The sequence below is a fragment of the Carassius auratus genome, unplaced genomic scaffold (assembly GCF_003368295.1).
Source record: "Carassius auratus strain Wakin unplaced genomic scaffold, ASM336829v1 scaf_tig00027323, whole genome shotgun sequence".
NCBI classification, from domain to species: Eukaryota; Metazoa; Chordata; class Actinopteri; order Cypriniformes; family Cyprinidae; genus Carassius; species Carassius auratus.
The window spans coordinates 75,469-101,953 of record NW_020525583.1 but is presented as its reverse complement, the minus strand read 5'-3'; the positions used below and the strand labels follow the sequence as shown (position 1 = coordinate 101,953).

The 26,485-nt window shown below is 35.5% G+C and overlaps 3 protein-coding genes across 4 annotated transcripts; 1 reads left to right on the top strand and 2 right to left on the bottom strand.

Annotated features, from left to right (window-relative positions):
- Window positions 1-619: 619 nt before the first annotated feature.
- On the bottom strand, window positions 620-6,353 carry LOC113079198 (peptidyl-prolyl cis-trans isomerase FKBP4-like). The gene is made up of 10 exons (XM_026251413.1): window positions 5,918-6,353; window positions 4,719-4,863; window positions 3,439-3,581; window positions 3,208-3,328; window positions 2,839-2,995; window positions 2,666-2,756; window positions 2,397-2,480; window positions 2,111-2,296; window positions 1,500-1,739; window positions 620-1,386 (listed from the first exon to the last, which is right to left on the bottom strand). The coding sequence occupies exons 1-10, from the start codon at window positions 6,005-6,007 to the stop codon at window positions 1,291-1,293; spliced, it is 1,353 nt and encodes a 450-aa protein (XP_026107198.1). The 5' UTR covers window positions 6,008-6,353; the 3' UTR covers window positions 620-1,290.
- Window positions 6,354-7,637: 1,284 nt separating this feature from the next.
- LOC113079195 (ATP-dependent DNA helicase DDX11-like) lies at window positions 7,638-17,658 on the top strand. 2 transcript variants are annotated; one of them, XM_026251410.1, is made up of 27 exons: window positions 7,638-8,056; window positions 8,133-8,342; window positions 8,856-8,942; window positions 9,145-9,281; window positions 9,348-9,399; window positions 9,486-9,593; window positions 10,331-10,418; window positions 10,517-10,725; window positions 10,801-10,953; window positions 11,037-11,083; window positions 11,603-11,682; window positions 11,761-11,802; window positions 11,906-11,973; window positions 13,125-13,163; window positions 13,234-13,360; window positions 13,437-13,565; window positions 13,647-13,759; window positions 13,891-13,963; window positions 14,055-14,158; window positions 14,600-14,749; window positions 14,821-14,889; window positions 14,995-15,095; window positions 16,011-16,095; window positions 16,176-16,251; window positions 16,452-16,606; window positions 17,431-17,494; window positions 17,526-17,658. In XM_026251410.1, the coding sequence occupies exons 1-26, from the start codon at window positions 7,907-7,909 to the stop codon at window positions 17,464-17,466; spliced, it is 2,688 nt and encodes an 895-aa protein (XP_026107195.1). In that variant the 5' UTR covers window positions 7,638-7,906; the 3' UTR covers window positions 17,467-17,494; window positions 17,526-17,658. The 2 variants fall into 2 exon arrangements, with proteins under 2 accessions (XP_026107195.1, XP_026107193.1); XM_026251408.1 differs by having other exon boundaries at window positions 7,640-8,056; window positions 17,431-17,658.
- A 67-nt stretch (window positions 17,659-17,725) lies between these two features.
- Window positions 17,726-25,938, bottom strand: LOC113079196 (WASH complex subunit 1-like). The gene is given in 12 exon segments (XM_026251411.1): window positions 17,726-18,716; window positions 18,799-18,867; window positions 19,848-19,895; window positions 19,898-20,005; window positions 20,220-20,390; window positions 20,808-21,009; window positions 21,105-21,240; window positions 21,344-21,480; window positions 22,302-22,448; window positions 22,790-22,901; window positions 25,052-25,192; window positions 25,841-25,938. Coding segments are annotated over 12 exon segments (1,428 nt in total). The 5' UTR covers window positions 25,849-25,938; the 3' UTR covers window positions 17,726-18,567.
- Between the last annotated feature and the right edge of the window lie 547 nt (window positions 25,939-26,485).

Genomic DNA, 26,485 nt, shown 5'->3' with positions numbered 1-26,485 from the left:
ATATATATATATATATATATATATATATATATATATATATATATATATAAATATTAATGGAAAATACTATTTTCTACTTCCGAATTTCACATTTCTGTTACAATTCTGTTTTTCTGCATTTCAGCTGACTGAAGTAGTACACTGATTCATCTAATCAATGCATCTATTCCTTTGATGAATTCCACTGGTTCCCAGTTTATCTCTGCAGGGACAGACATATTTTATACTATTACACTGAACTAAATGCTACAGAACAGACACTGAAGCAGGGGGATTTGGAGTTTGTTTATTGTTGTAGTCGACATCAGAGGTGCATCTAGGACATGGAAAAATAACTATCTGTAGGTCTCTCACACAAACCACACTACAGTACTCCAGTCCTTCATGAGCTCGGTCACAGAGAGGCTCTTCTGTCATGACCATTCACCATCAGATTACAGTGTGCAAAAGGGATTATGAGGAAATCATGGGAAGTCTTGTCCACAAGAAGATGAAGGGACAAGGGAGAAGTTCATGTTCTCACCTTATATTTAAAAAATAGCCATCTCACCATATAGGCTACAAACAGAAAATGCGTCAATTCAAAACTAGACGATTCTTCACAGGAAAGTTTGTGTTGTTTATCCTCTAAAATTCTTGCAAGACTTCGACAGAGATTCCCTATGTTCCCGAAATGCTTCCAGTTATGACACATTAAACATGAAGAATTTAACAGTGGAAAGATGTTCTTTTAAAAAAAAGGGGGAAAAAAAACAAATCAAATGTTTACAAGTCAAAGAAATCAAACAGTCTTTTTTGCCCTGCTGATCATTTCCATGCACTTCACTTGAAGTTTAGTGACAGGACAGAAAAGCGCTTTATTGTACAGCAGTGCAAATCAAAAGTTTCTAAGTAGCAGCGACGGTATTGCACCCACGCAAGAGGCTGCAGTACAGGCTACAGACAAAGAACGAGTTTGCTTTATTTCCACCATATCTTAGAGAGATGCAGCAGAGGACATGGCCAGGCCGACTAGCTGCCTACAGTATCGCACGCAAACATTCATACACATGTGCAATCATATGCGAGTGCACACCTGGACACAAGGGTCTGGCCACAGTACTAAAGCAAACACCACTTGCTACATTAGATTAGAAACCAAAGAAAGTGCACTTCCTCACTCGCACAAACACAGTCGCTTCAGAGGGACAGATATTATAGAAGGTACAAAACATCCTCTTAAAAAAAACAAAAAATAACACAAAAGACAGTAAATAATACACACACACACACACACACACAAGCACACTATTATGCTGCAGTTTGTTCCTGGGCTCCGTTTTCATCTATTTCAACTGCACTACCATTCTCTTTCTTTTCCTGCTCCTTTCCTTGATCTGACTCTTTCTGGAAAATAAAACACACACACACAAAACAACAACATTAGATGGAAGACAACAGCTGTCTGGTGGGTCAATCTTTTGTGCAGGGACTAAGAGCTAGTAACCGTAGACACTTACTTTGGCGTCTCTCTCTGCGAACTTCTGGAACATGTTGGCATAGAGGCGTTTGTCCTTCTCATGTTGCTCTTTGATATGTTTCTGGCAGAGCACAATCTGGCTCTTTGCGGCCTTATTGGCTGGATACAACTGAGTGACCCGCTGGAAGTCTGCTCTCGCCCGGTCGAACTCCTTCATGACAACCAGTGCCTCTCCTCGCCTAAACAAAGCCTTCTCGTTATTTGCATCCAGCTCCAGTGCCTTTACACAAAATACAGGACGCAAAAAGAAATCAGGAGAAATGAGAACAGTTTGGCCTCTTTTTAAGATTCAAGAGTTAATATCAATAAAGAGAAACTCTGTCCAGTGCTTTTTTTTCTTCTTTTGCTATTAAACTTGCTAATGGTGATGAAAAGTAAACATGAAAGGTTTAACCGAAATAGAACATTCAACAATAAATAAGTACTAACATAAAAAAAAACTTGTTAACCATTTTAAATGAAAGACATTACAAATCAAGAGTTATTTATTAACATGTTTAATAAACGTAATCTTTTGACTTTTGCAGCCATGAAATATGACTGTGCAAGCATGACCATGAGCAAGCTTAAACAAGGTTGTTCATTTTCTACCTTGTCACAGTTCTCGAGGGCAGGATTTGGTTCCTGCAGCTTTAGGTAGCACATAGCTAGGTTGAGATGAGCAGCCAATCGCAGAGCTTTGGCTTTCTCTTCCTCATCCGGCTGCATAGTAGACTCGTGCTCCAACCAGGACACAATGCGTTTGTATTGCATGACTGCCTGCTTGTATTTCCCCTCCTGTGCACAGAAAACACACTCCAATTCTTAAATGTACTATTAGATTAAAATGAGACGTTGTGGATGGATAACATGTCAGTGTGTATGACATTTCTGCTACCTTAAAATACTGAGTTCCTTTTTCTTTGACGATGGCACTCTGTTCTAGTTTCTCAAACGTGTTCATCTCCCAGGATTCTTTTGCCTGTATGAGAGAACAACATATTAAACTCATATCCATTCATGACAATGACTGTGTACAGACATTACTGCTAAGCTGATCACTTACAGACTGTAATTAATCTTAAAGCATGATAAAAAATAAAATAAAATAGCGATTTCCTGATTTCCTGAGTGAATTCTGCTGGTTATTTTGGAGCACACACTGACCTTCTCAAATGCTTTCAATTTGATTTTGTACTGCAGTGTAGCATTAGGTGGGATGTTGAATTTGTTGCTGCCAGCAGTTCCAAAGCCATACCTAAGATAGATGCACACGCATAAATAAACTAAGCATGGACCTCAACAGACACTGCTTGCAGTTGTAAGAAATGTGTGTTTACTTTGGTTTGATGGTGAAGAGCGCCTCTTCTCCCTGTTCCATCGCCTGCAGGGCTCTCTCCACACCTGGAGGCAGACCCAAACTCTCTCCATCTCCCACCTCAAACTTCAGCTCACGCTCGTCGAAGACACGGTCCTCGTGACAGCCCTCCAACCACACTAACCCAAAGAGATAGAAAGATTAACTACTGCAAATACTGCACTAACACAGAATGAATAAAGGAATAGTTCACTGTAGAAAGCTGCGTATTTTCGGGTCAACTGTTTCTTTAAATTAGTTTTGTTTCATTCTTCGGTTTACATTTGCTGTATTTTTTAATTGAATTGCTCTCCATTTATTGACTGTTGGAGGAATAGGAGCGGTGCTTTACCTTCCACAGATGCACCCTCATTAGGCTTCGTGTAACCCTCCCCCTTAGTGATGATCCTGCGAATAATCCCACCATCTTCTTCACCTGTGATGTCCTCCCCATGAAACTCAAACAACTCCACCTGCCAGACAAACAAATAGACACGTCAATAAATACACAAACTCCTCACAGTTTTTTTATTGATACAATACAATATTCTGAATATCCTGTTCACATGCATCTTGACCTCACCTGGAACACAAGGGTAGCGTTGGGTGGGATTTTGGGTGGGCTGCCAGCGGCTCCATAGGCATACTCAGGTTTGCAAATCAGTTGGCAGATCTCGCCAATCTTCATCGTGGCCACACCGATGTCCCATGCTTTGATCACCTGACCTGTGAGACAGAGCAAACAATGGTTTAAAATGGTTGACTGGCATGCTAGACAATGTCTTAACTCTTCTGTATTTTCTAACTACATCTGTCCCTAATCCCTGCAGTTCCCACAATGCACATGGTTAAGTTCAAGATTGGTTTAAAGTTGGCATGTGTGAATGCATGTTGTGAACGATCAATTCATGTGTGTTACATTTTTTTTAACCTAACCATTTTTAATCAATATGTTGATGTTTCAGTGAAACGACTGACTTCTCCAGTCATCCCGTCCATTTAAACCCCAGCCCTTCCAATACAATCAACTGCAAGCTCGTGTTAAGATCTGCCTCCATCTGATCAACAAGCTATGCACTGAACCATATCCTCATAAAATCCATCTTTTTTGATTATTTATTTCACTCAAATGTACAACACAATAGGCATTACATATTTCTGAATGCAAAAACCCGTAAACAAGTTAACATTTTTGCATATCTGGTTTCCATCATCCCCAAGTCAATGTTTTTTTCTAAATGGATTTTTAGTTAAATGCCTAAACAAGTCTGTGGTTAACACAAGCTCAAGATATTTTGACATTTGTGATTTTTATAAAGCTTTTAATTGTCATGAAAATGGTTTTTGCAAACAGGTGTTTAAATGGGACTACTGAAAAACAGTAATTGGGAACATTAACGCATTTACTCAATAAGCGCTTTTACATCCTCATTATGTTTATAATGGCTCTTTTGCTAATTATTCTAACTCGATGTAGTTTGACGTGATGAAGTTTGTATTAAAACGTATCGGTGTACTAATATGTATTTATAGCCTATGTTTAACTTTTTTTCTTATGCAGACTGTATTTAGGGTTCAACATTTTAAAGTTCACAGTGCTTATTTGCTGCAATAATCCAAAAGCCAATGTAAAATCCTACTGGGGTTTCATCAAGGGGGATAAAAGGTGATAACTTCCAGGTTGGCAAACAAAAATACGTCATCACGGACGTAAGAAATTATATGTCACTACTTACATCAAATCACTACTTTAACCAATTACAACAGGTGTTATTTCCATATAAAACTACAGCACCAACACCCTGTTTAAATGTCAGAGAGGGTAGACAAACATTCAACCCACTTTACTCTCACAACACCCACCTTTGCCCAGCTCAAAGGAGAACTTCTCTCCTCGATCACGGCTGGAGTCGAACTGCGTGCCATCAAGCAGCGTCCCAACATAGTGTACAAATACTTTATCACCGGTCATAGGCAACTCAGTGCCTGTGCCTTCCTTCTTGACCATCTGCAGAAGAGAGAACAAGATTAATCATCGATCTGTTGGTCACTCTGCATTTCACCTGTGATCTGTCAATCTTCTTCAAAGACTGCAATCAGAAAAATGTTTGCGCTTACATTCATGATACAGTTACTCAAAAACAACAAATTAATCTACATTTGCATATAATAAATTACTTTTAATTCGCATAGGTGTCATATTGCGAATTATAATTACAGCTCATTCAGATAAATGTTTTTAATGCATTACACTGAAAGTGTTCAATTATCCCAAACAAGTAATTCCTGTTTGTATCCGTTTCCACTGAGAAGTTTCCAGAAATTACATGCTGACCTGCAAGTGCATATAGACTGCCACTCATTTCATTACATTACATAAACGTGTCACTTGCATAGAAATGCAACATAGACGACATTTGAATGTTTGCTTGACATTACACATTGTTAATCTGTACAAATAAAACAACAACAACGAAACACACCTAAAGAAAAAGTAAAGTTAATCTAAAAATAAGATTTCTATCATCGTTTATTCGCACTCATGTTGTTCCAAACCTGAATGACTGTATTTGTTTTTGTCTATGGAACACAAAATTACAATTTAGAACTTATGAAAATAACAGTCACCATTCGCTTTCGCTGTATTAGACAAGACTGCAATGAAAGTGAATAGTGACCGGAGCTGCCAACAACTAAATATCTAATTTTGTGTTCCACATAATTCTCAATTTAAAAAAAACAAACAAAAAAACAAAGTCATGTAAGTTTGGTTAGATATTCAGATAGTATATTAAGATGAAGCTGTCATTTTGTTGGGTGAACTGTCCCTTTAAACAGAACAAGCTAGCTTAAACAGATCCAGCAATCCTGCAAAATTAGCAACAGGCGGTGTTTGAAACCAATCAGCAATGTATGAAACCCATTTATTCATATTTCAGTGCATACAACAGCTAGAGCTGCAGTAAAGTAATCTAACACTGAAATATTGGCTCTAACATGCATTCAGTCAAGTCACACCTCCTTCATGGAGTCAATGCGGCTCACGGCACTGCAGTATTTACCTTTAAAACACCTCCATCTTTCTTCGGGGTGATGTCTTCACCCTCGATGGAGATGCTACAGCCTTCATTCACCACCTCTTCTGCAGTCATCTTTGATTTGATCCTCAAAACAGCCCCAAAAATAACTCCTTACAGAGCGTCTAGTATGAGGTCTTTCCTTCACAGAAATCACTGGACACTCGACGTCCGCAGGGCTAAATGGAATTAATATCGCGATTAGGAATGGATTTGGTGATCCACGGTTAATATTTGGACGCTCGGGCTTGTTAAATGTAGTTTTTGAGTCCGGGGACGAGCTGTGAGAGGCGTTTATATAACAATCGGCCCGCCGCTGGAAACTGAAGCGACTCGACTACGAACTTTCCAGAGCTGCGCGAGATTGAGGAGATGGTAGCGTCTAGAATCAGGGTTGCCAAGTTTTTACAACAAAACTCTCCCAATTTATACTCAAATTCATCCCACTTGCGTTTCGGTGGAGAGGTCCTGCAGTAATAATCGCATTCCGCTGGGTAAACTACACGTTTTTCGGCGTTGTTACCTTGGTAAAATTCGCGTTCTAAATATTACGTTATTTGGATCGCTTAAGGTAGCCAATTTACGCGGTAAAAACGCGGACTTGGCAACACTGTCTAGAACTGACTGCAACCATAGGCACCATCGCTAAACTATTAACCACATCCAATAACTAAAAAATGGTTACGCGCGTTTCTATGGTAAAATTTTTATTATTATTAGTAGTAGTAGTATTATTAGTATTATTATTATTAGTCTTTATTCATGCAACTAAAACATATAAAACAGTAAATTTATAGTAAAAATTGTAATTATAAAATAAAAACCAAAATAAATAAATTTTTTGTCTAGCAAAAACAAAGCATAGCAATTATAGTCTACCAGAAAAAAATGACATTAATGGATTCTAACCCCAAAAAATTGATTTATAAATAAAAAGTTACCCAGAATACTAAATTAATAATACATTAACAATGTACTGTACACACCTTTTATATATCTTTTAACAATGTTTAAAGACAGTAAGTATATGTTGCCTGCTTTACTATGATAATGACAATGTTTATTTCCCCCACTGTATAATGTTTTAAGTTTTGTTAAAGTTTTGTTAATTATAATAAATTGAATAATACAATTTTGTTTTATGATACACATTAGTATTTATACTGCACACTTTCAACTTTTTTTAAATGTGAACTATTATATTAAAATATGTACATGTATTTATATTGACCAAATTATTTAAAGGAGATAGACAGATAGATAGAGAGATAGATAGATTGATGATAGTGAAAATCAACAGATAACATTCATAAAAGTAGTGCTGTATACTGTTAACAAAAACTAGTAAAAAACTTAATAATACTTAAATTATAAATGTAAATTATACATATTATAAAATTATAATTATAAAAACAAAAAAGACAAAAGCACATACAATTACTTTTACTCATACAAAAAGTATAAAAATAAAAACAAATTAAAATATGAATAAATACTATAATAGTAGATTAATAGTACTTGTTAATAATTAACAATAAGATAGAAACCATAAAATACAGTAAAACAGAATTATTACAATACAAATATTAAATATAAAAAAAATTTTTAAATAAAAGAACTATAGTTCTTGAAAATCAACAGAAGATTCTAGAAAGGGTGAAAAATCTGGAGTTTCTTTTTTCGGTTTTCATGAAAGATTGACATTTGATCCGGGTCCCTGTCCTGTGTGAAGGTTTCCCTCGCTTTCATTGGCTGAAGCAGAATACTGGCGCGAGGCACATTCGTTCGAGAAAGTTTACGCTGTCAGAACGAGTTTTTCTTTGATGTTAAATTACATGTGATACAGCCATCTGTGATGTCAATATAATTACACCGGAATAGCGGTAGATATACGGACTTAAGTCATGTTCCGTTAACACTGTGATGAGTTTTTTTGTCAGTGTGTAACTCGGCCAAATTCAGTTTGTGTGGTGTATGCAGCAGTCTGGCCTGATCATGGAGAGCAAGAGCAGTCGGTTTCCTTTCCCTTTCCAGCCCTATCCCATCCAGGAGAGCTTCATGGAGGCCCTTTACACTGCTCTGGATCAGGGTAAAATCGGTATATTCGAGAGTCCCACAGGCACGGTCAGTCTGCGCTCGAGATCCGTTCATCTCGCTTTCTCAGGTGGATGGTTGAGCTTTCATGTGTTTGATCCTGCAGGGAAAATCTCTGAGTCTTATCTGTGGTGCGCTGACATGGCTGAGAGACTATGAGGAGCAGAAGAAACTGGAGGCTGCTAGACTCTTGGATGGACCGGAGAAGAAGTGTGATGCTGTGAAGGAGAACAGCACCGGCCAAACATCAGAGCCAGACTGGGTGTCTGAGTTTGTGCAGAAGAAAGCAGAGAGAGACATGGTGAACAAGTTAAAGGTATGAGAATTTTGTGCCTTTTTTTACAGGTCATCAGATCAGGTCATGTGCTTCTAAGCGGGATTTTAAATCTAGGTCCTATCTAGTGTAAGAAAAGTGATGAAAGTGAAAATGTGCAGTGTAAAAATTACAAATAAATAAACAAAAAGAATAAAAAAAAATGCAAATAAACTAATAAATAATACATCTAACAGTAGTGAGCAGAAAATTTAATTATAGTTTTTACATAGACAAAAATAGCAAATAAATGAAAAATAAACAAATTTTTCACACACACAAAAATAATATAAATAAATATTACATCTAACTGTATAGTACTATAGAAAGTAGATAAATTAAAAATGCAAAGAAAAAAAAGTAAATATTTAACAATTACTATTTCATTTAATTATTTATAAATTGATGGTGATCATTTGCACTAGGATTATCATATATTTATAATATTTATAAAAATTGGAAACCTATTGTCTTAAGTGGTTTAAAAAAATCATGCTTTTTCTCAATTTCATTCAGGATGAAGAGCTGAAACGGAAGAAGCGAGAGGAAAGACTGGAGATGATCCGTCACAATGCCCAGCTCAGATATGCCATGAAGAGAAAAGTGAGTGCATGAACAGTATTATTGATTGACCTGGAAATAAACAAGGTTTTATGATTTAGAAACATATAAAATAAAATTAAAAAGAAAATAAGAAAGAATATTGTTAGTATGGATCTGCTATTCCAGGTTCCGCTATTCTGCTGTACTCAGACAGACATTACATTTAACCAGTAAATCAGGTTGCTTATTTTACTTTTAACAGGCCAACGAAGATGATGAGGCTGTAAAATTACTGCAGCTCAGCAGAGAGGGGGCGGAGTCAGAGACATTCAATCCGGAGGAGGAGGGGCTTATTGTAGCAGAATATGAGAGTGATGATGAAGCCACGCCCAAGAGCAGGTATTGATTGTGCACAAGTTTGTGTGTCTTTTCCAGCCTTGATTTCTCATAGGGTTTCCTCCACAGGGTGTGTGATGAGGACGATGATGAAGATCTAGAGGAGGATCACGTCACTAAGGTGCATGTTTAAACTTCCCACCCTGCATTAGTGAAAAAGGTGTTTGTGCATGTTTAACAATCATTATTTTTTTTTTACATCTTTAGATTTATTACTGTAGCCGAACTCACTCTCAGCTGGCTCAGTTTGTCCACGAGGTGCAGAAGAGTCCATACGGGGCCGCTGTTCGCTTGGTTAACCTGGGCTCCAGACCGGTAAAGATGCCCACAGAGTTGTTATTGGGATTCTTTTATCCCTATTAACACTTTAACAATTATTATACATGTACCATGTAAATGTACCACCGTTTAGATTGTGGTCTTTTAATGTTTCTGAAATAAGACTCTTAGGTTCAACAAGACTGCACTTGTTTAATCAAAAATACAGTAAAAACAGTAATACTGCTTAATATTATTACAGTACAAAAAACTGTTTCATATTGTAATATATTTTAAGATGTCATTTATTCCTGTGGTGCAAAGCTGTATTTTCAGCATCATTCCTCACATGAGTCACATGATCCTTCAGAAATCATTCTGATATGCTGATTTGCTGCTCAAGAAACATGTATTGTTATTATGGATGTTGAAAAAAGTTGAGCTGCTTAATAGTTTTATGGAAGCTTTATAGTTTTATAGAAAGTTTAAAAGAACAGCATTTTCTTGAAATCAATTTAATGCATCCTTGCTGAGTACAAGTATATATCTTACTGAGCCCAAACTTTTGAACAGTATTATATAATAATATAATATTTTATATGATATAAAACAATTTTATAATGAGTGTCCATAACAAGAATTATGCTTTTACGTGTTTTTACATTTTAGATTTGGACTTTTTTTTGTTTTGTAGCAAATGAGTGCTGCCACAATGCTAGGGCAAATTTAAACAACAAATTCTCATGCATCCATAAAAGAGCCAATTAGATGAAGTGTCATGTTGTCATTTACAGAACCTGTGCATTAATCCAGAGGTCGTCCGGCTCGGAAACGTCCAAATGATGAACGACCGCTGTTTAGAAATGCAGAAAAACAAACACGGTCAGAAACCCCAACACAATCTCTGCCAATTCTTAAAATGACCCAGTGCTAACATAATGACATGAGCTCGATGGTGAAGGATTGACCTCCATCTGCAGAGAAACAAGAGAAGGCGTCAGACTCTGAGACCAAACGTCGGCGCGGCGCTCCCAAGGCAACTTGCCCCTTCTCAGGTTTTGAAAATTTGATGGCGATGAGGGACGAGGTGCTGGTGAAGGTGCGAGACGTGGAGCAGCTCCTGCAGCACGGCCGGGAGACACACACATGTCCTTACTACAGCACACGAATGGCAATACCTGCAGCACAGGTACACACACACCTGATGCAACACACCCTCGCTCATATACACCCTGTGCATTCAGTCTTTCTCTCTCTTTCTCAGGTGGTGGTGTTGCCGTATCAGTCGCTGCTCCATGCTTCCACCCGTAAAGCGTCTGGGATCAAACTAAAGGATCAGATTGTGATTATAGATGAGGCTCATAATCTGACGGACACCATCTCAGCCATACACAGTGCAGAAATCAGTGGAGCACAGGTGCACGGACACACTTACTCACTGATCAGATCTAGCGTAGTCTGATCAGACTAGTTAACTGATGTGTGTTGGTTATGTTTCAGTTCTGCAGGGCTCATTCACAGCTCTCTCAGTACTGTGAGCGCTACAGGTAACACACGTCAAACATTCTGTGCATCTAATTTAGAGGTAAAATTTATTATTTACTCATGATCAAGTTGTTCCAAATTCTTATGACTTTCTTATTCTGTGGAACACAAAAGGAGGACTTTTGCAGAATGTTCACACAATGAAAATAAATCGATCTGATGCTATCAAGTCTCTTGTGCTACCAAAGCTTGTTTTAAAAATGCATTCAAAACAGTAATATTGTGAAATATTATTACAATTTAAAGTAACTATTTTCTGTTGTAATATATTTTTAAATGTCATTTATTCCTGTGACGTAAAGCTGTATTTCCAGCATCATTACTCCAGTCTTAAGTGTCACATGATCATTCAGAAATCATTCTAATATGCTGATTTGCTGCTCAAGAAACATTTCTTATTTTTATTCTGTCAAGCTTAAAAAGAGGAAAAACAAAAGTTAATTCAAAGTGAAATTTAAGTCTGCTATCTACTGCTACTATCTGGGATTTAATGTAAATATCATTGTGTTTTATGGTTGCAGAAGTCGATTGAAGGCCAAAAATCTGATGTACATTAAACAGATCCTCTTTGTGCTGGAGGGCCTTGTGCGCACACTTGGAGGTCAGCTGTGTGACATTGTTTCATCTTGTTCCATCTCATTTATCTAGCTGATTTATTGCTGTGGTTTCCTGTTAACAGGTAAAGTGGGTCAGAATCCCAACACTCAGTCCTGCCAACCAGGTAAACAAACACAATCCGCATGCAAAGTTTAGTGTTTTATTTTTTTTTCATGAAGTATATATTTTTTTTAATGTTATTTTGTTTTGTCATTTTTTTAAAACAGGAAGTGAGCTGCTGACTATCAATGACTTCCTATTTAAGGCTCAAGTTGATAACATAAACCTTTTTAAGGTACTTCACGACTTCATATTATTTATATATTATTATATTTATTCATATTTTTAATTTGCTTATATTTTTATTTAATATTTCAGTTGAATTCATTTTGTATTTTTTATTTAATATTATATTAGCTTTAAAACGGATTACTCACATATTTGAACATAGACTTTACAGTGCACGATCCAAACTTAAATTTTTATAATTCATGAATGAAAACATTTTGCAACATGATATTGATGTACCATTTACATGGTAATGCAATGTCTGATTTTAAAATGGGTTTTAAAGGATGAATTTTTAGATTTTAAGTTTTCAGTTGATATATAATTTCTGGTGATTTCTAAAATGTGATAGAGAAAAAGGCAATGAAGAAGTCTTTTAAAAAAAAAAAAAAAAAAAAAGGTCAGAACTCCTGTTATAATGTAGATTTTTGAGGGTGCACTCTTGTCAAAAATTAATCTATTACTTTTCCTACATAATTCTTTACAAAAAAACATTGGTAAAATATATATTTGGGAGACTTAGACCTTTCCAACGATATATAGTTTGTCAAGATTAGATTCGATTTAATTGTAATATAGTGAAGTAAATGTAGGTGTCCCGTATACGGGACGGGGTGACAGTTAAAGGGTTAATATATTTTTATTTCAGTTTTAGCAATTTTAGTAATTCAACTTAAACATTTCATTTCAGATATCCGCCAGTTAGGGCGGATATCTGAAATACATTTCTCATTCTCATTTGTTTTGTTTTTTTCATCTAATATTTGTATTAAATTTTATTTCAGCTTTTTTCAGTTCAAAAAATATATTTTAAAATAGTTTATTTTTGTTGACAATAGCAACACTGCACCAACTTCATTGACTGTTATTATTATTTTATTTTCATTTTTCAGTTAAATTGTTTTAAATTCATAGCTTTAATTTTTTATTAAATTTTTTGTAATTTTAGTACCGTAATTAAACTAAAACTTAATTTATTTCAGACAGCTGCCAATGCAACATTCTCATTTGGGTTTTATATATACCGTTAGTATACATGTAAAAACATGTATTAGTATTAATTATCATTAAAGTGTATTATTATTATTACGTTTTTTTTTTTTTTTTTTAATTTGGCATTGGTAGAGTTATTAATATGGATGAATCTTTTTTTTGTAGGTTCAGAAATATTTTGAGAAGAGCATGATCAGCCATAAAGTGAGTACGAGAACACACTTATGACTCCATTTCTACAAACACACACTGATGATCCGTGTCCCGTGTGTAGCTGTGTGGGTTTGTGGAGAAATACGAAGGCAGTGGTGTAATCACACACTCGGGAACTAAGAACAAAGAGAACCGTCGCACAGAAGGACTCGGACGCTTCCTGCAGACACTTCAGAACAAACCTACAGGTACAGCCCGGTCTCAGTCAACATCTTCTTCCTGGTTTTACACCGAGCAGCAGTCAGTGTGGATTTGATGTTCTAGATGTCTCAGAGCAGCAGATGGCAGTAGAAGACAAACCAATCATGGCTTCTCCAATGATGCTGGTTGAAAGTTTCCTGTTTGCCCTCACTAACGCCAACAAAGACGGACGAGTCATGATACAAAGGCAGGGTTAGTGAGTATCCGATCGCATGCACAGAGATGAACACATGAAACGGTCCTCTCACACATCATTCTCCTTTCTTCCTCCAGAATGTCTTTCGCAGAGCAGTCTGAAGTTTCTCTTGCTGAACGCCGCAGTTCACTTCGCACAGATCGTCCAGGAGTGCAGGGCCGTGATAATCGCCGGGGGAACCATGCAGCCCGTCAGCTCACACACAAACACACACACACACACACACACACACACACACAGCTGTCTCAGTTACAAAACCTTAAACAGACATATTAAAGACTTTCAGAGTTTAGAAGACTGATTTATGTTAATGCTTTGCAGGTTGCTGATTTTAAAGAGCAGCTTCTATTTTCCGCCGGGGTCACAGAAGACCGTATTTTAGAGTTCTCATGTGGTGAGTTTACATTATTGTGCACATTTCTTCTTGCAGTTCATCTTTTCCAGTGTTGCTGATTATGTGTGTTACTCTTGCATAATGGCTTCAGGTCATGTCATACCCCCTGAGAACATCCTACCCATAGTCCTTTGCGCCGGCCCCTCAGGACAACAGTTGGAGTTCACTTTTCAAACTAGAGACACGCCACAGATGGTAAAACTACCACAGTTGGTTGCATGCAAACACAACATTATGGCCACAAAGTATCATCAGTAAAAAGTCTTAACTTGTCATTAAAAGGCCTTAAAAGTTCTTAAATAGGAGCAGAACGTCTTAAATTCATAGTCATGGCATTAAATGAATATCTTTATCAATATTTTTGTCCTGTTTTCCAGTACAAATATCTAAACATCTTTAAAACAAGATACAAAATGCAAAATGAAGATATAACGTCAAGCTGAAATCGAAAAGAGTGATTCTAAGTTGTAATAATATTTCACAATATTACTGTTTTTATTGTATTTTTGATCAAATAAATGCAGTCTTGGTGAGCACAAGAGACTTCTTTCAAAAAATATAGAGTAGAATGGGAAACAAATGTAAATAACCCCAAAATATGTTCTGCCTGATCTTCGTACCCGTTCTCTATATCAGATGGAGGAGACGGGTCGTGTTCTCTCAAACCTTTGCAACATAGTGCCGGGGGGCGTGGTCTGTTTCTTCCCCTCCTACGAATATGAGAAGAGGATTCTGGGACACTGGGAGAGCACTGGCGTCCTTCAGCGGCTCCAGTCTAAGAAGAAGGTACACAAACGCTGCAACTATCATGCCAAGTCAGTTTATACTCGAATTAAGGTGCTCTTTGCGTTTTTCAGATTTTCCAGGAGCCGAAAAAAGCCAATCAGGTTGAGCAAGTGCTCGGTGACTATTCCAAGTGTATACAGGTGTGTTCGTGTGTGAATAATACTCTACTAAAAAGTGAATTAGCTCAGGTCAGGCTGTTTAAAGCTACAGTTAATGACGTGTTATGGTTTGTTATGTCAATGCAGCGCTGCATTAATGCCGGAAGTGGCCTGACAGGGGCGCTGCTATTCTCTGTAGTGGGAGGGAAAATGAGTGAAGGAATCAACTTCTCTGATGACCTGGGCAGGTAAAAGAATAGCATGCCAAACTATTTTTGCAGTATGCATAAATACCCCAAAATGTGCCATGTATAATGAAGCACCCTACGACATGACAACAATATAGGATGTTTCATTGCATATACAATATAGCATACATTACTATTATGTCCATTAATTGAAACTAACACTATTTAAAAATATAAACCGATACTCATTTCAATTAGTTATTAAAAAATGATCTTGAGTGGTTGCAACATTTGCTTTTTTTTTTTTTAAGTTTCAATTACTAAAACTAAAATAAAGAAAATAACTGAACTAAAAATAAAATAAAAAATAAATCTACAAAAAAAAAAATCAATCAGAAAACACTTAACACTTTACAATAAGGTTCATTAGTTTACAATCCTTTAGTTATTGTGAACTAAGAATGAACAATACTTCTACAGTATTCATCTACAGTATTCATCTTCTACAGTATTCAACCTTTTTCTAATGCATTATTAAAATCATTATTAAAAAAGTGTAAAGTGTTACCAAGAAACCCAACAAAATTGTTTTTTTTTTTTAAACCAAGATAAAAATGTAAAATTGTAATTTATTAATTCATAATTTTATAATGATACTACAATTTTAAAATCTATCTTATTTTATTTCAATTATTTGCAAAGGCAGCTTTTTCAGTGTCTGTTTAGTTTAAGTTTTAAGTACTTTAATGAAAGAAAAAACTAGAACTGAAAAAAAGTTAAACTAAAAAAAAAACATGAAAAACAACTAAAACTTAAATAAATGGAAAATATAAAACTACTACTAATATAACTAAATACTATATTATACTAAAAAAATGCTTAATGAATACTGCTTCACTTTCTGTTATTTAAATATTTCGTGTATTCTGCACAGCATGTAAAAGGGTATTATTTTGCATGTGTGTTTTTGTTTAGATGTATCGTTATGGTTGGAATGCCGTATCCCAACATAAAGTCTCCAGAGCTGCAGGAGAAGATGTCTTACCTGGACAAGCACATGGTGAGACTAACTACAGGATGGTGCATATGGGAACTTACGGGACAAATCTGCCGTTTCTAACTCTCTCCCATCTGTTTCAGCCACACATTGGTGGTAAAAGTCCTGGGAAGGCACTGATTGAGAATCTGTGCATGAAAGCTGTCAATCAATCTATTGGTAGGTGGAGCATGTACTTCTGTAATTCAGTGCTGTGCTTAACAGATGCAGATTGTTTGATTTTAGAATAGCATACTAGCATAATTCATTTATTATATGTAAGACTAGTATGCATTCAGCTTTCTAACAGTCTTTGAGATGTGTAATAGTGGAGTAAATCTCAGTTTCTCACTTTGTTTTGGCCTGTTCACCTCACACAGGTCGTGCGATCCGTCATCGTGGTGATTATGCATGTATTGTGCTGTGTGACCACCGGTACGCCCGATCAGGCACGCTGCAGAAACTTCCAGAATGGATTCGATCCAGCACGCACACGCACACAACATTTGGTCCCGCCTTCGCCAGCATCAGGAGGGTAAGCGTACTGTGCTGTATGAATTATATACTGCCTATTTAGTTTTTTAGTTTTTAGTTTTTTTCTACTATTTAGTAGAAACAACATGCAACACTTTCAAACGACTGGTCAAATGATTTTTTTTTTATGTTGCATGTTTATACAGCAAGTGTCCTGTTGTTATCTCAGAAATTAATATTTAGCATTTTCAATCCAGTTTTTGTTCAAATGTCTTAATATTTGAAAAAAGTAAATAGGATTTAAAATTGCAGTTGATATCACTTACAGCTCATTCAGTGGAAATGAAAGGTCAAGTCAAGCACATTGCATTGTGGGATACCAGTGCTCTGTAGTTAATCCAGGAATTCTATGCATACTATGTACATTATGCATCAAGGATGGGATTTTTTCCATATTTAAATGGATTTTCTTTTTTTTTTTATATGGATTTTTGTATTTTGTAAATTATTTTCCTTGAAAATAAACAACATTTGAAATTAAAGAAATATATAATTTTTTTTCTTGTATAATTAATTCATGATCATAATGCATAATGCAGTCTACATTGAAAATGGGATGGGTTTTTTTTTTTCTATCTTCAGCGGATCACTTGCCTGATGCATTCAGCTTCATTTCTAACATAATAGACAGAATGTCATTGTGATAGACAGGAGCATGTGAAGTGTGAATGAGAGCTCGTGTGCGTGTCTTTTAATGAGACAGACGTTCTCCAGCTGTGCTCTCTGTAAGCAGGTCTGTTCTAATGACAGGAAGTGAAGGATGACAGGATGAGGATGATTTATTAGCCATATGCTCCCGGTCTGATCCTGTATTTGATTCCGCAGTTCTTCCTGGAGAAGCGACAGAGACCGCCGCTCTGAGGCCATCGACTCAACAGGGCTGTGTACAAATACTACAGTGTGTCCTGCATTATGGATGTCTGTCTGAATACTCTGGCCTTGTGAATTATTGAAGAAGAGTTCTGCTGCCTCTGTCCTCGTGTTCTGTGTTTCAGCATGTGTTTTTGGTTCAGTTGTTGACTTTTATTAAATTAAAGCTGATTGTTTACAAGATGATTGGTTTCTGTGTGTTTAATCTAAAATGTGAAGCCAAAAGACTCGCTCAGATGGGCTACAACAATCATAGTAGATTAGAGTTTATTGACTATACTGAAGCTACTAATAGCAGAGATGTTTTAGAGCATGTAAAACACAATATAAAAAAATACAGAATTTTTACATTCTTTTCTTCCTTAATGGAACATTAGTTATTTCACCATCAACTTGTCACATTATTTTGAATGTGCAGCGAGTACTGAAAATTGTTCATTAAAAAATGCAATTCATTATTAAATCAACATAACCATAATGTGTATTTAAAGTAACATCAACCAGTTGCTCGTGTGAATGAGATGACATCAGATGAAAAGGAAAGTCATTTAGCTACAACATTTTGATGGAAGATTACAAAGATGCATCTTGATATTTTTGATAAATCATACATAAATGATCTGAGTGTGCAGTAAGATGAAGCTCAATCATTTAACATTTGAAAGCCAAGAACCTAAGACAGTCAGAAATAATAGTATTATTTATTAATAATGTAATGTTTTGTTGTTCTTTAAAATAAATTATACTTATTTATTTTTTATTTTACAATATAATACTATTATTGTAGTATTATTATATAATATATAATATTATATTATAAAAATATTTATTACATTTGCTTGAAAGATTGCATTTTCAAAATTTTTGAAATAATTTGCACTAATTTGCGTTGACTTTAATAATATAATCTTCCAGACTATAAAGGATTTAATGACATATAGAACACATCCTCTTACACTTTTGTTAATTCACTGACCTTCAGGATACAAAACAAGAGAGCAGACGTCTCACTCGACACTATCTCCAGACCCCGTCTATGAGGATTTCAACTCTCCAGTCTTGAGTTTCGCACTCAACTCTGAGTCACAATGGTTACGCCTCCCAATCACCTTCATCGTCTGCAGTGGGTTGCTGTGGCGCTGGAAGGGGCGGGATCACATCTGACATCCTGGCGAACGCGCCATTGGAGTTGGCAGGAGCTTCGGATGAATCTCCGCCCGCTGGGCCCTTGCCAGAAATCCCTGTCAAATATTCAAAATGAAAAATGCATCAGGTAGGAACAAAACACGGAGACTGAGGCTAAAACCAAGGTTTCAAATGCACCTTTCCTGCGCATGGCCAATTTATTGAAGAGGTCAGACATCAGGTCTCCACCGCTCACCGCTGCCCCAACTGGAAAAAACACAACTGTTAGGTCATGCAACGAGAAAAATTACTATTTTGTTGTTTAATGAATGATGACCTACAAGGATGCAATAAATGTATCAAAAGTGAATGTGCAATGTTACTAAAGATTCTAATGATCAATTAATCCTGAAAGAAATGTTTCTTGAGCATCAAATCAGAATATTAGATCGACCTCTGAAGGATCACATGACACTGAAGACTGGAGTAATGATGCTGAAAATACAGCTTTATCATCGCAGGAATAAAATACATTTTGTAATAATATAATTTTTCAGTATTTTGGATCAATGGTCTTTGTCATTTTCTGCAGCAAACATATATATGCATATTTCAGGAGAATATCAAGTAGCAAAGATTATTACATTGCACTGGTTCAAATCTTAAGTGTGGCACCTCCTCCCAAGTCCTAAATCATTAGAAATCACCTCTCAGAGTCGACAAATTCAAAAGACCACAAAGTTTATCCATCAGTAATAAATCAATGAAGAATCTGAAATATCCGAGACTTTGTGAGTCCAGAGCCAGTCGATTTCAGAGCAAATGTCAAGCAGATTTAAAAAGGCTTAACCGCAGATTTAATGAAAGTTAATTTCTCTTTTGACCTTTCCAAATACCACAGCGCTCGTCCTTATATCAGCGATACTGGAACACAATGAATTCCGCTTGCTTTAAAAATGAATCCTCTTGTACACTTAATATGCTCACCTTGCAAACTAACTGCATGAACAGTTTTACATATATTCTGAATGGTTGCCAGGGTGTACCTATGTGGTTACTAGGATGTTGCTTACTGGTCCAAGGTCTCTACATATAGCTTGGCTTTTTTAATGCTACCATTAGCAAACACTACTAACAAGTTTCTTACCCTAATAACAGTTACATAACAGGGCTAATGTTAACACCCTCTAATTGACGCTGTTTGGCAGAATGCTTTCAGAAGAGTGTAAACACTGCTGGCATCTGACCTTGAACTTGCTCCTTCTGTTTCTTCTTCTCCATCTTCCGCTCTTTACATTGCGGAGGTTGGCTTTGCCGATACCGCCGGCGTTTCGGATCGACTCCAGCAAACTGGCTCGGCCGTCTGACGGCTGTAAAACTTCAGTAGGGGCGCCCTTCACCATACCTGATACACACGAACACAAAAGACAGTGGTTAAAATAGATAACGGTTATTATACAGTATTACTGTTTTTAATGTATTTTTGACTAAATAAATGCAACCTTGGTGAGACTTAGCTACCACCAGCCTAATGTTAGTGTATATGGACAAAAAAATATTTTTGAACACTCAGCCATCGCTAAAAACACTGTAGATATTTCTGAAAATGAATCTTTTACCTGTGGGAGGGACTTGACTTGTCGTGGCATCAGTGCTGTCTGCTGTGATAGGTGGAGGAGGAGGCGGAGGGGGCGGAGCTGGAGTTCCAGGGGGCGGGATTGATACGTGAGTTGGCTCTGGTGGAGGAGGAGGTGGCAGAAGGGGCGGAGCCTCAAGCCTAAAATGAGAGTCTTAAAAACAACCAACGCTTAAATAATAACAAAGTCAAACGATTAATCATGATTAAATCGTATCTTAAATAAAAGTAGCATGCATATATTTCAGAAAGATATGTTATGTTTATATATTAAATATATTTATTTATAATATAAATTGTAGGAATATAAATATTTTCAAAATATATACTATGTGTATATACATAATAAATATAAACAGAACACACATATATTATGCAAACAAAACTTATTTTGTATGCGGTTAATCACGATTATTATTTGACAGCATTAGTAATTACATGTATTTTAATATTTTAAAAAAATTATATATAATTGTAATAAATTTTTTAGTTGAATTACATCACAATATAAATTTTTCTAAATTACATAATTATAAATTAATTTCTCAAAAATAATAAATAATGATCCCACCGCTAGATTCATCGTGCTCTGTGCCAAACGAAGGTAGTTCAGGGATGCTGTTGCTGGCAGGAACAGATGGTGCGAACCCTGGGCCGAGGTCAGCGCTGTACATGAGGTCATCAGCGATGCCAGGTAAGTCAGGCAGGTAAGACGGCACGTCGATCTCAGGCACTTGCCCCAGGTCTGGCACATAGAAATAATTCTCTGCAGTCTGAGAAGAAAGCATATAGAAATACACGTAATCAGCTGAGCTTGCGTCCTGTTTTCAGTGCATCACGTCATTATAGATGTGACTGAACAGCTCACCTGTCTCTCTAGCTGCTCTCTCTTGGTGATCGACAGCGGCGCATCAAACGGTTTATCTTCCTTTTCCGTCTCTAACGTGGTGTGTGTTTTAGTCACGGCGCCCGCCAGAGGGTCAAGAAACACATATTTCTTATAGCTGAAAATACACAAACACACACAGTGATGATTAAATGAGCGTTAATAAGGTTGCAACGGCAGTGCAGCATTCAGTCAGTATGTGTAGGAGTTTGGATACTCACAGGTTCTCTGTTGTGTTGAACAGCAATAAGGAGCTGACTGAGTTGACATTTCTCGGCAGACTTCCCAAACCCTCCTCTGTCTCATCCTCAGAGCGCTTCTTAGTGTTGACGCATACTGGCAAATACATCAGCTTCTCCTATGAAACACATTTGTGGGTCATTTCAGTAAATATTTGTAACATAAATTTGAAACTACAAAGGACTTCTTATAAAAAGAATTTGATGCTGATAGTTTCACAAATATCCACAATTTATAATAGTTAAGTGCTTGTGTGGCAGATAAAATCCAATGGCTTTTTTTTTTTTTTACTTGGATGAAGCAAATATGTAAAGCATATAACATAACAATGAAAAGCAACCTGCCAATGGTTTATCAAAATGAAATTTAAGGTATGACATTAAACATTTTTAAATAACATTTTAAAAAGATAAAAAAATTATTATAAAATGTATTTAAAATTGTTACAATTTTATTTTAATTAAATAAATTAAACAGTTTTAAATAATTTAAAATATTTAAATTTTTCAATAGAAAATGATGTAGTAATTATTTTAACTGCATTTATTCCTTCATTTTATTTGTAAGTGACACTTTCAGTCTTCCACAAAATCGTGGTAACAGAGTTGATATTGTAACATTACCATGATTTTTGGAAATACAACGGAAATAAATCACTTTTTAATAGACAAATTAATAGACATATTTAAAAAAATTAATGTTTGAAATTTTGTTAAAAAAAATTTTTTTAATAAGCCAAATAAAATAAAAAGAGGAGAGAATCCTGCATCTGTAGTGGAAGAGCTGTCTTCTTCCTCTCATTATGTGTGATTTTTTTTCTTTCTCACTTTCTCTCATTATGAATTTTTTAACAAAATATGAGCCATATACACTTAAAAGTGAACAGAAAAGAAAGTATGAGGATAAGGAGCTGAAAGGCAGATGACTAAATTTGTTCACCTGTGGGGTCTTTTCATCCAGTGGGCGGAGTTTGCTCTGAACTTTAAAGCGAGGCCGCTTTTGGGAGGCGGGATCTACTGCACCTGTAAAGATAGACGAATAATCCTGCAGTTTTTCTGGAGCGGGGTATTTGGCACTGGAGAACACCTACACAAACACATCAGACATATAACCACGTTATCCGTACTGTGCAATAATTATTCATTAGTCATTTAGTTGGTGCTTTAATCCAAAGTGACTTACAGTACAATTATTATAAGAACAAAATTTCAGCAGTTCAAACAGTAGAGCAGTACAAATCTCAATAATAAAGTGCATTTTCTTCATTTATTGTTTTTTGTTTGTTTTTTAGTCAAAATACGACCCAGACATTTTAACCATTAGCTTATGCCCACCCTACAACTCCAAATATATGTTGCAGAAATTGTATCTCTTCTACACTGTGTGAGTGACTGTCAGATTCTCTGTGTCTGAATCATCTGCATCACCTTTGTGGCTTTCTTGCTTCCTTTGATCTTCTGGACTCTGGCCTGAGCCAGTTTGATCCGGTCTGTGACAGACTGAAGGTGTACACGGTTCTTCTCCACGCTCTGAGACACCCTGTCAAAACCAGACCAAGTCAAACTATAGCAGCAGAATACAGGTGAACACAGTTAGATAATAACTTCACAAAAGTGTAATTCAGTAAAAAAAATTCAGGCCTTTCTCAACTAATTTGTTGGTGATTGAAACCGTTTCATAATGAATCCTGTTTAAAGCAGTATGTTTGACTAATTTTGACATCCTCAACATTGACAATTTAATCTTCAAAAAAAAAATAATAATAATTAAACATTACATTTCAAGATTTCTAAATTAAGTCTATGTTAATACTGCATTAAGTAATTTAATTTAGAAATTTTGTGTTTCATTTGCTATGAGCAATAAGTGGATAAAAAATTATATCATTTTTTATAAAAAAAAAGATTTTATTTCATATAAATACTGTTCTTTTTATATTTCTATTTAAAGAATCCTGAAAAATGCATACTGGTTTCCACAAACTATGATCATGTGACACTGAAGACTGGAGTAATGAGGCTGCAAATTCAGCTTTGCTTCACAGGAATAAATAAAATTTTAAACTATATTCAAATACAAAATAGTTATTTTAAATTGTAATAATATTTCAAAATTTTACAGTTTTTACCGTATTTTTCTTTTTTATATATATATATATATATATATATATATATATATATATATATATATATAAAATAAATGCAACCTTGGTGAGCATAAGCGACTTCTTACAAAAACATCCTCCAAACATCATGCTGAACAATGGTGTACTGCAGCACATTAATAGCAGATGGAACAGCAAGTATACTGTGACCTTGGTGGCTCTACGTCAATGCCATTTGCTTGGCTGGATATTATAATGTCTTTTTATTATACCTATTGTAAGCCAGTCAGTGTTTACCAGCCACATATCTCCTTTGTTTGTCCATTCTACACTGTTTCTGTGGACAAACATTACAAACAGGAAAAAAGATCCCTTGATTACAGGAGGCAGCTACAGTACGCCAGCCTGAAAACATCAACAAAATGCAGCGGGAATGAGAGCGTAATCGTGCATGTGTACAGTCCTATCATCACTTCTGAGTCAGTGTAGCCTATGGCACTACACGCTGTCTGAAAAGACCCTCTATTAGAAATAAGGGAAAATGACAGAAGAATGACTAAAAGAGAAGGGGGGGAAGGAGAGGCTTAATGGAGCTGACCTAGAAACGCACTGCTTCACCACACACACACACACACTCAAATATGTTCCCTGGACCCCTACATGCCATGTTGTCATGGTAACACTGTGGATGGTTTTTGAGCCTGTTCAGCTGGAATTAGCAATTTTGAGCACTCACTCCCTCACAACTGCATCTCATGGAAAACACACACCTTTTATTGTGTTTCTCTCCTTTGTTATTTTGAAACGGTCTAACCATGCTCTCTCCATCAGAAGCCAGGTGCAACAATATGGAAGGCCCAGGGTTTTTGGGCCAGTGGACAGAGCTGTCACTTACCTTATACACACACCTTGTTGACTGCATCTTATGTTTGTTGATCATGTGCATGTGTTTTTATGCCTTGCACGAAGAAATATTTACTATGTGTTATTCAATAAAATTTTGTCAATTGATAAGATTTATAATATTTTAAAAGTACTTTATGCTCATCAAGGCTGCATTTATTTGATAAAAAAAGAATTTTAAATACCTGTTTTCTATTTTAATGTATTTGAATATTTGAATATTTGTCTGTGATCCAAAGCCGGATTTTCAGCATCATTACTCCAGTAACTCCAGTAGAGTCACATGATCCTTCAGAAATCATTTTAATATACGGATTTGCTTAAGAACCATTTATTGGAATAGAAAGTTTGAATGCTTTTATCTGAAACAGAAATCATTTCTAACATTAACATTCTAAATATTTTACTGTTGGTTTTGATCAATCTAATGCATCTTTGCTGACTTAAATTTTTAATTTACTTTTTTTTTTTGTTTTATTCTTTTATAATATATATATATATATATATATATATATATATATATATATATATATATATATATAAATTATAAAAAAGCAGTAGTGTATATAAACTAGTATATATAATAATTTTTTTAAACATTTTTTATTTAACATTAAATTATATATATTTTTTATAGTGAATATTTGTTTGGTAAAGAACCTAAGAATAAATGTGTGTTTACCTAGAAAAGATGTCTGTTGATATCATCTCCAGGTACTGTAACGCATCAGTGATCTGATGCACAGCCTCCTCTCTCCTCAGATCCGGCTGGATGAGCGGGACAGAGTACACCTGTCCCTCCAGGTAACGTTTCTGAATCATCCTACACACATACACCAACACAAACCAAAGAATCATTCAATCAGCATAAGTAAATTAAAAATAATTTTCAATTATCTAGTGTTAGCATTTGCCAAGGTAATAGATAAACTCATAATATAACACTCAAATACTCTGCATACTGAAGTTGTCAACACACATAACGTTACTGTTTATAATGCATTGAACAGTGTATGAAAATGAAAATTTCGTATCCTTTGGAACAAGCCTCTCTAGTCAAGGTATCTACGGTATACTTGGATCCAATCTAGAGACTCTGATCTAATACAGAAACATGGCAACTAAAGTGTTTAAACAGAGGTTTTTAAACCTAAACAGAGTCTTAACCGAATGACAGTCACATGATGACTCGCACATGGATTCGGATAAAGCTGAATTAACACTGTTGTGCTGTGTGTCGCAATGCAAACCCTTTAATAAGAGAGTATAATAATAATAATATGACAGTTATCTGAAACAAACTAACGTTAGCGGATTAAGACACGTATTATGATTTGATATAACGTTAGTCTACACGACGAGTTCCTCCTTCTATCTCCGATGGAGAAAACACAGCGGCCAGAAGCTCAAATGGATGATTATTAATATATCTATGAAATATCGCAATGAAAACAGAAAGGAAACATTTTACCTGACCATTTATATGTCAAAAACACAAACGTTTATATGATCGAAGGCGCTCAGACTTTCAGGATCAAAACTTCCGCACTCTCAGATCACGTGACTCCTAACGTCGGCGCGCAACAACAGTAAAAAAAAAAAAAAAAAATTAATAAAATAAAATAATACAACATAAATGTTTAGTAATATTAATGAATTATTTAAATATAAACTCATAGGAATAATAAATTATTAATATTAATAAAATGTTTAATGTATATCAAAAGGCTAAAATAACTCGTGATTGAGACATAATGACACTTTTGAGCATCTGTTTAATAATTTTGTTATTATGATTTAATTTGTATTGTTTGTATGTGTTATAACTGTTGTTGTAGTAGTTGTTGTTCTAATATCACTTATCATTATGTATACATTTGTTTAGGTCGCAAGAATATCCAGCTTTCATAAGTAGTTTGTCTTTGTATAATCCATGTAGGCTATATACGAAAGCGTTTTGATCAGATTTGTTAGTAGTGAACCATTCCCATCATTAACTTTATGATTTTTGCCTCGTTTTCTCTATTATTATTATTTCTTGTTATTATTGACGCTTTGGCGAAACAGTCATACTAATAATAAACTCTGAAAATAAGGTGGAAAAGAACATTAATTT

Bases quoted from the DNA above. Each gene is read 5' to 3' on its own strand.
- LOC113079198 (XM_026251413.1), bottom strand. From the start codon at position 6,007: ATGACTGCAGAAGAGGTGGTGAATGAAGGCTGTAGCATCTCCATCGAG. The intron at 2,481-2,665 runs GTCAGTGTGTGC...TCTCTCATACAG, and splicing joins AATTGAAAGCATTTGAGAAG to GCAAAAGAATCCTGGGAGAT. The intron at 1,387-1,499 runs GTAAGTGTCTAC...TTTATTTTCCAG, and splicing joins TCGCAGAGAGAGACGCCAAA to AAAGAGTCAGATCAAGGAAA.
- LOC113079195 (XM_026251410.1), top strand. From the start codon at position 7,907: ATGCAGCAGTCTGGCCTGATCATGGAGAGCAAGAGCAGTCGGTTTCCT. The intron at 11,683-11,760 runs GTCAGCTGTGTG...TCCTGTTAACAG, and splicing joins CCTTGTGCGCACACTTGGAG to GTAAAGTGGGTCAGAATCCC. The intron at 13,361-13,436 runs GTACAGCCCGGT...TTGATGTTCTAG, and splicing joins ACTTCAGAACAAACCTACAG to ATGTCTCAGAGCAGCAGATG.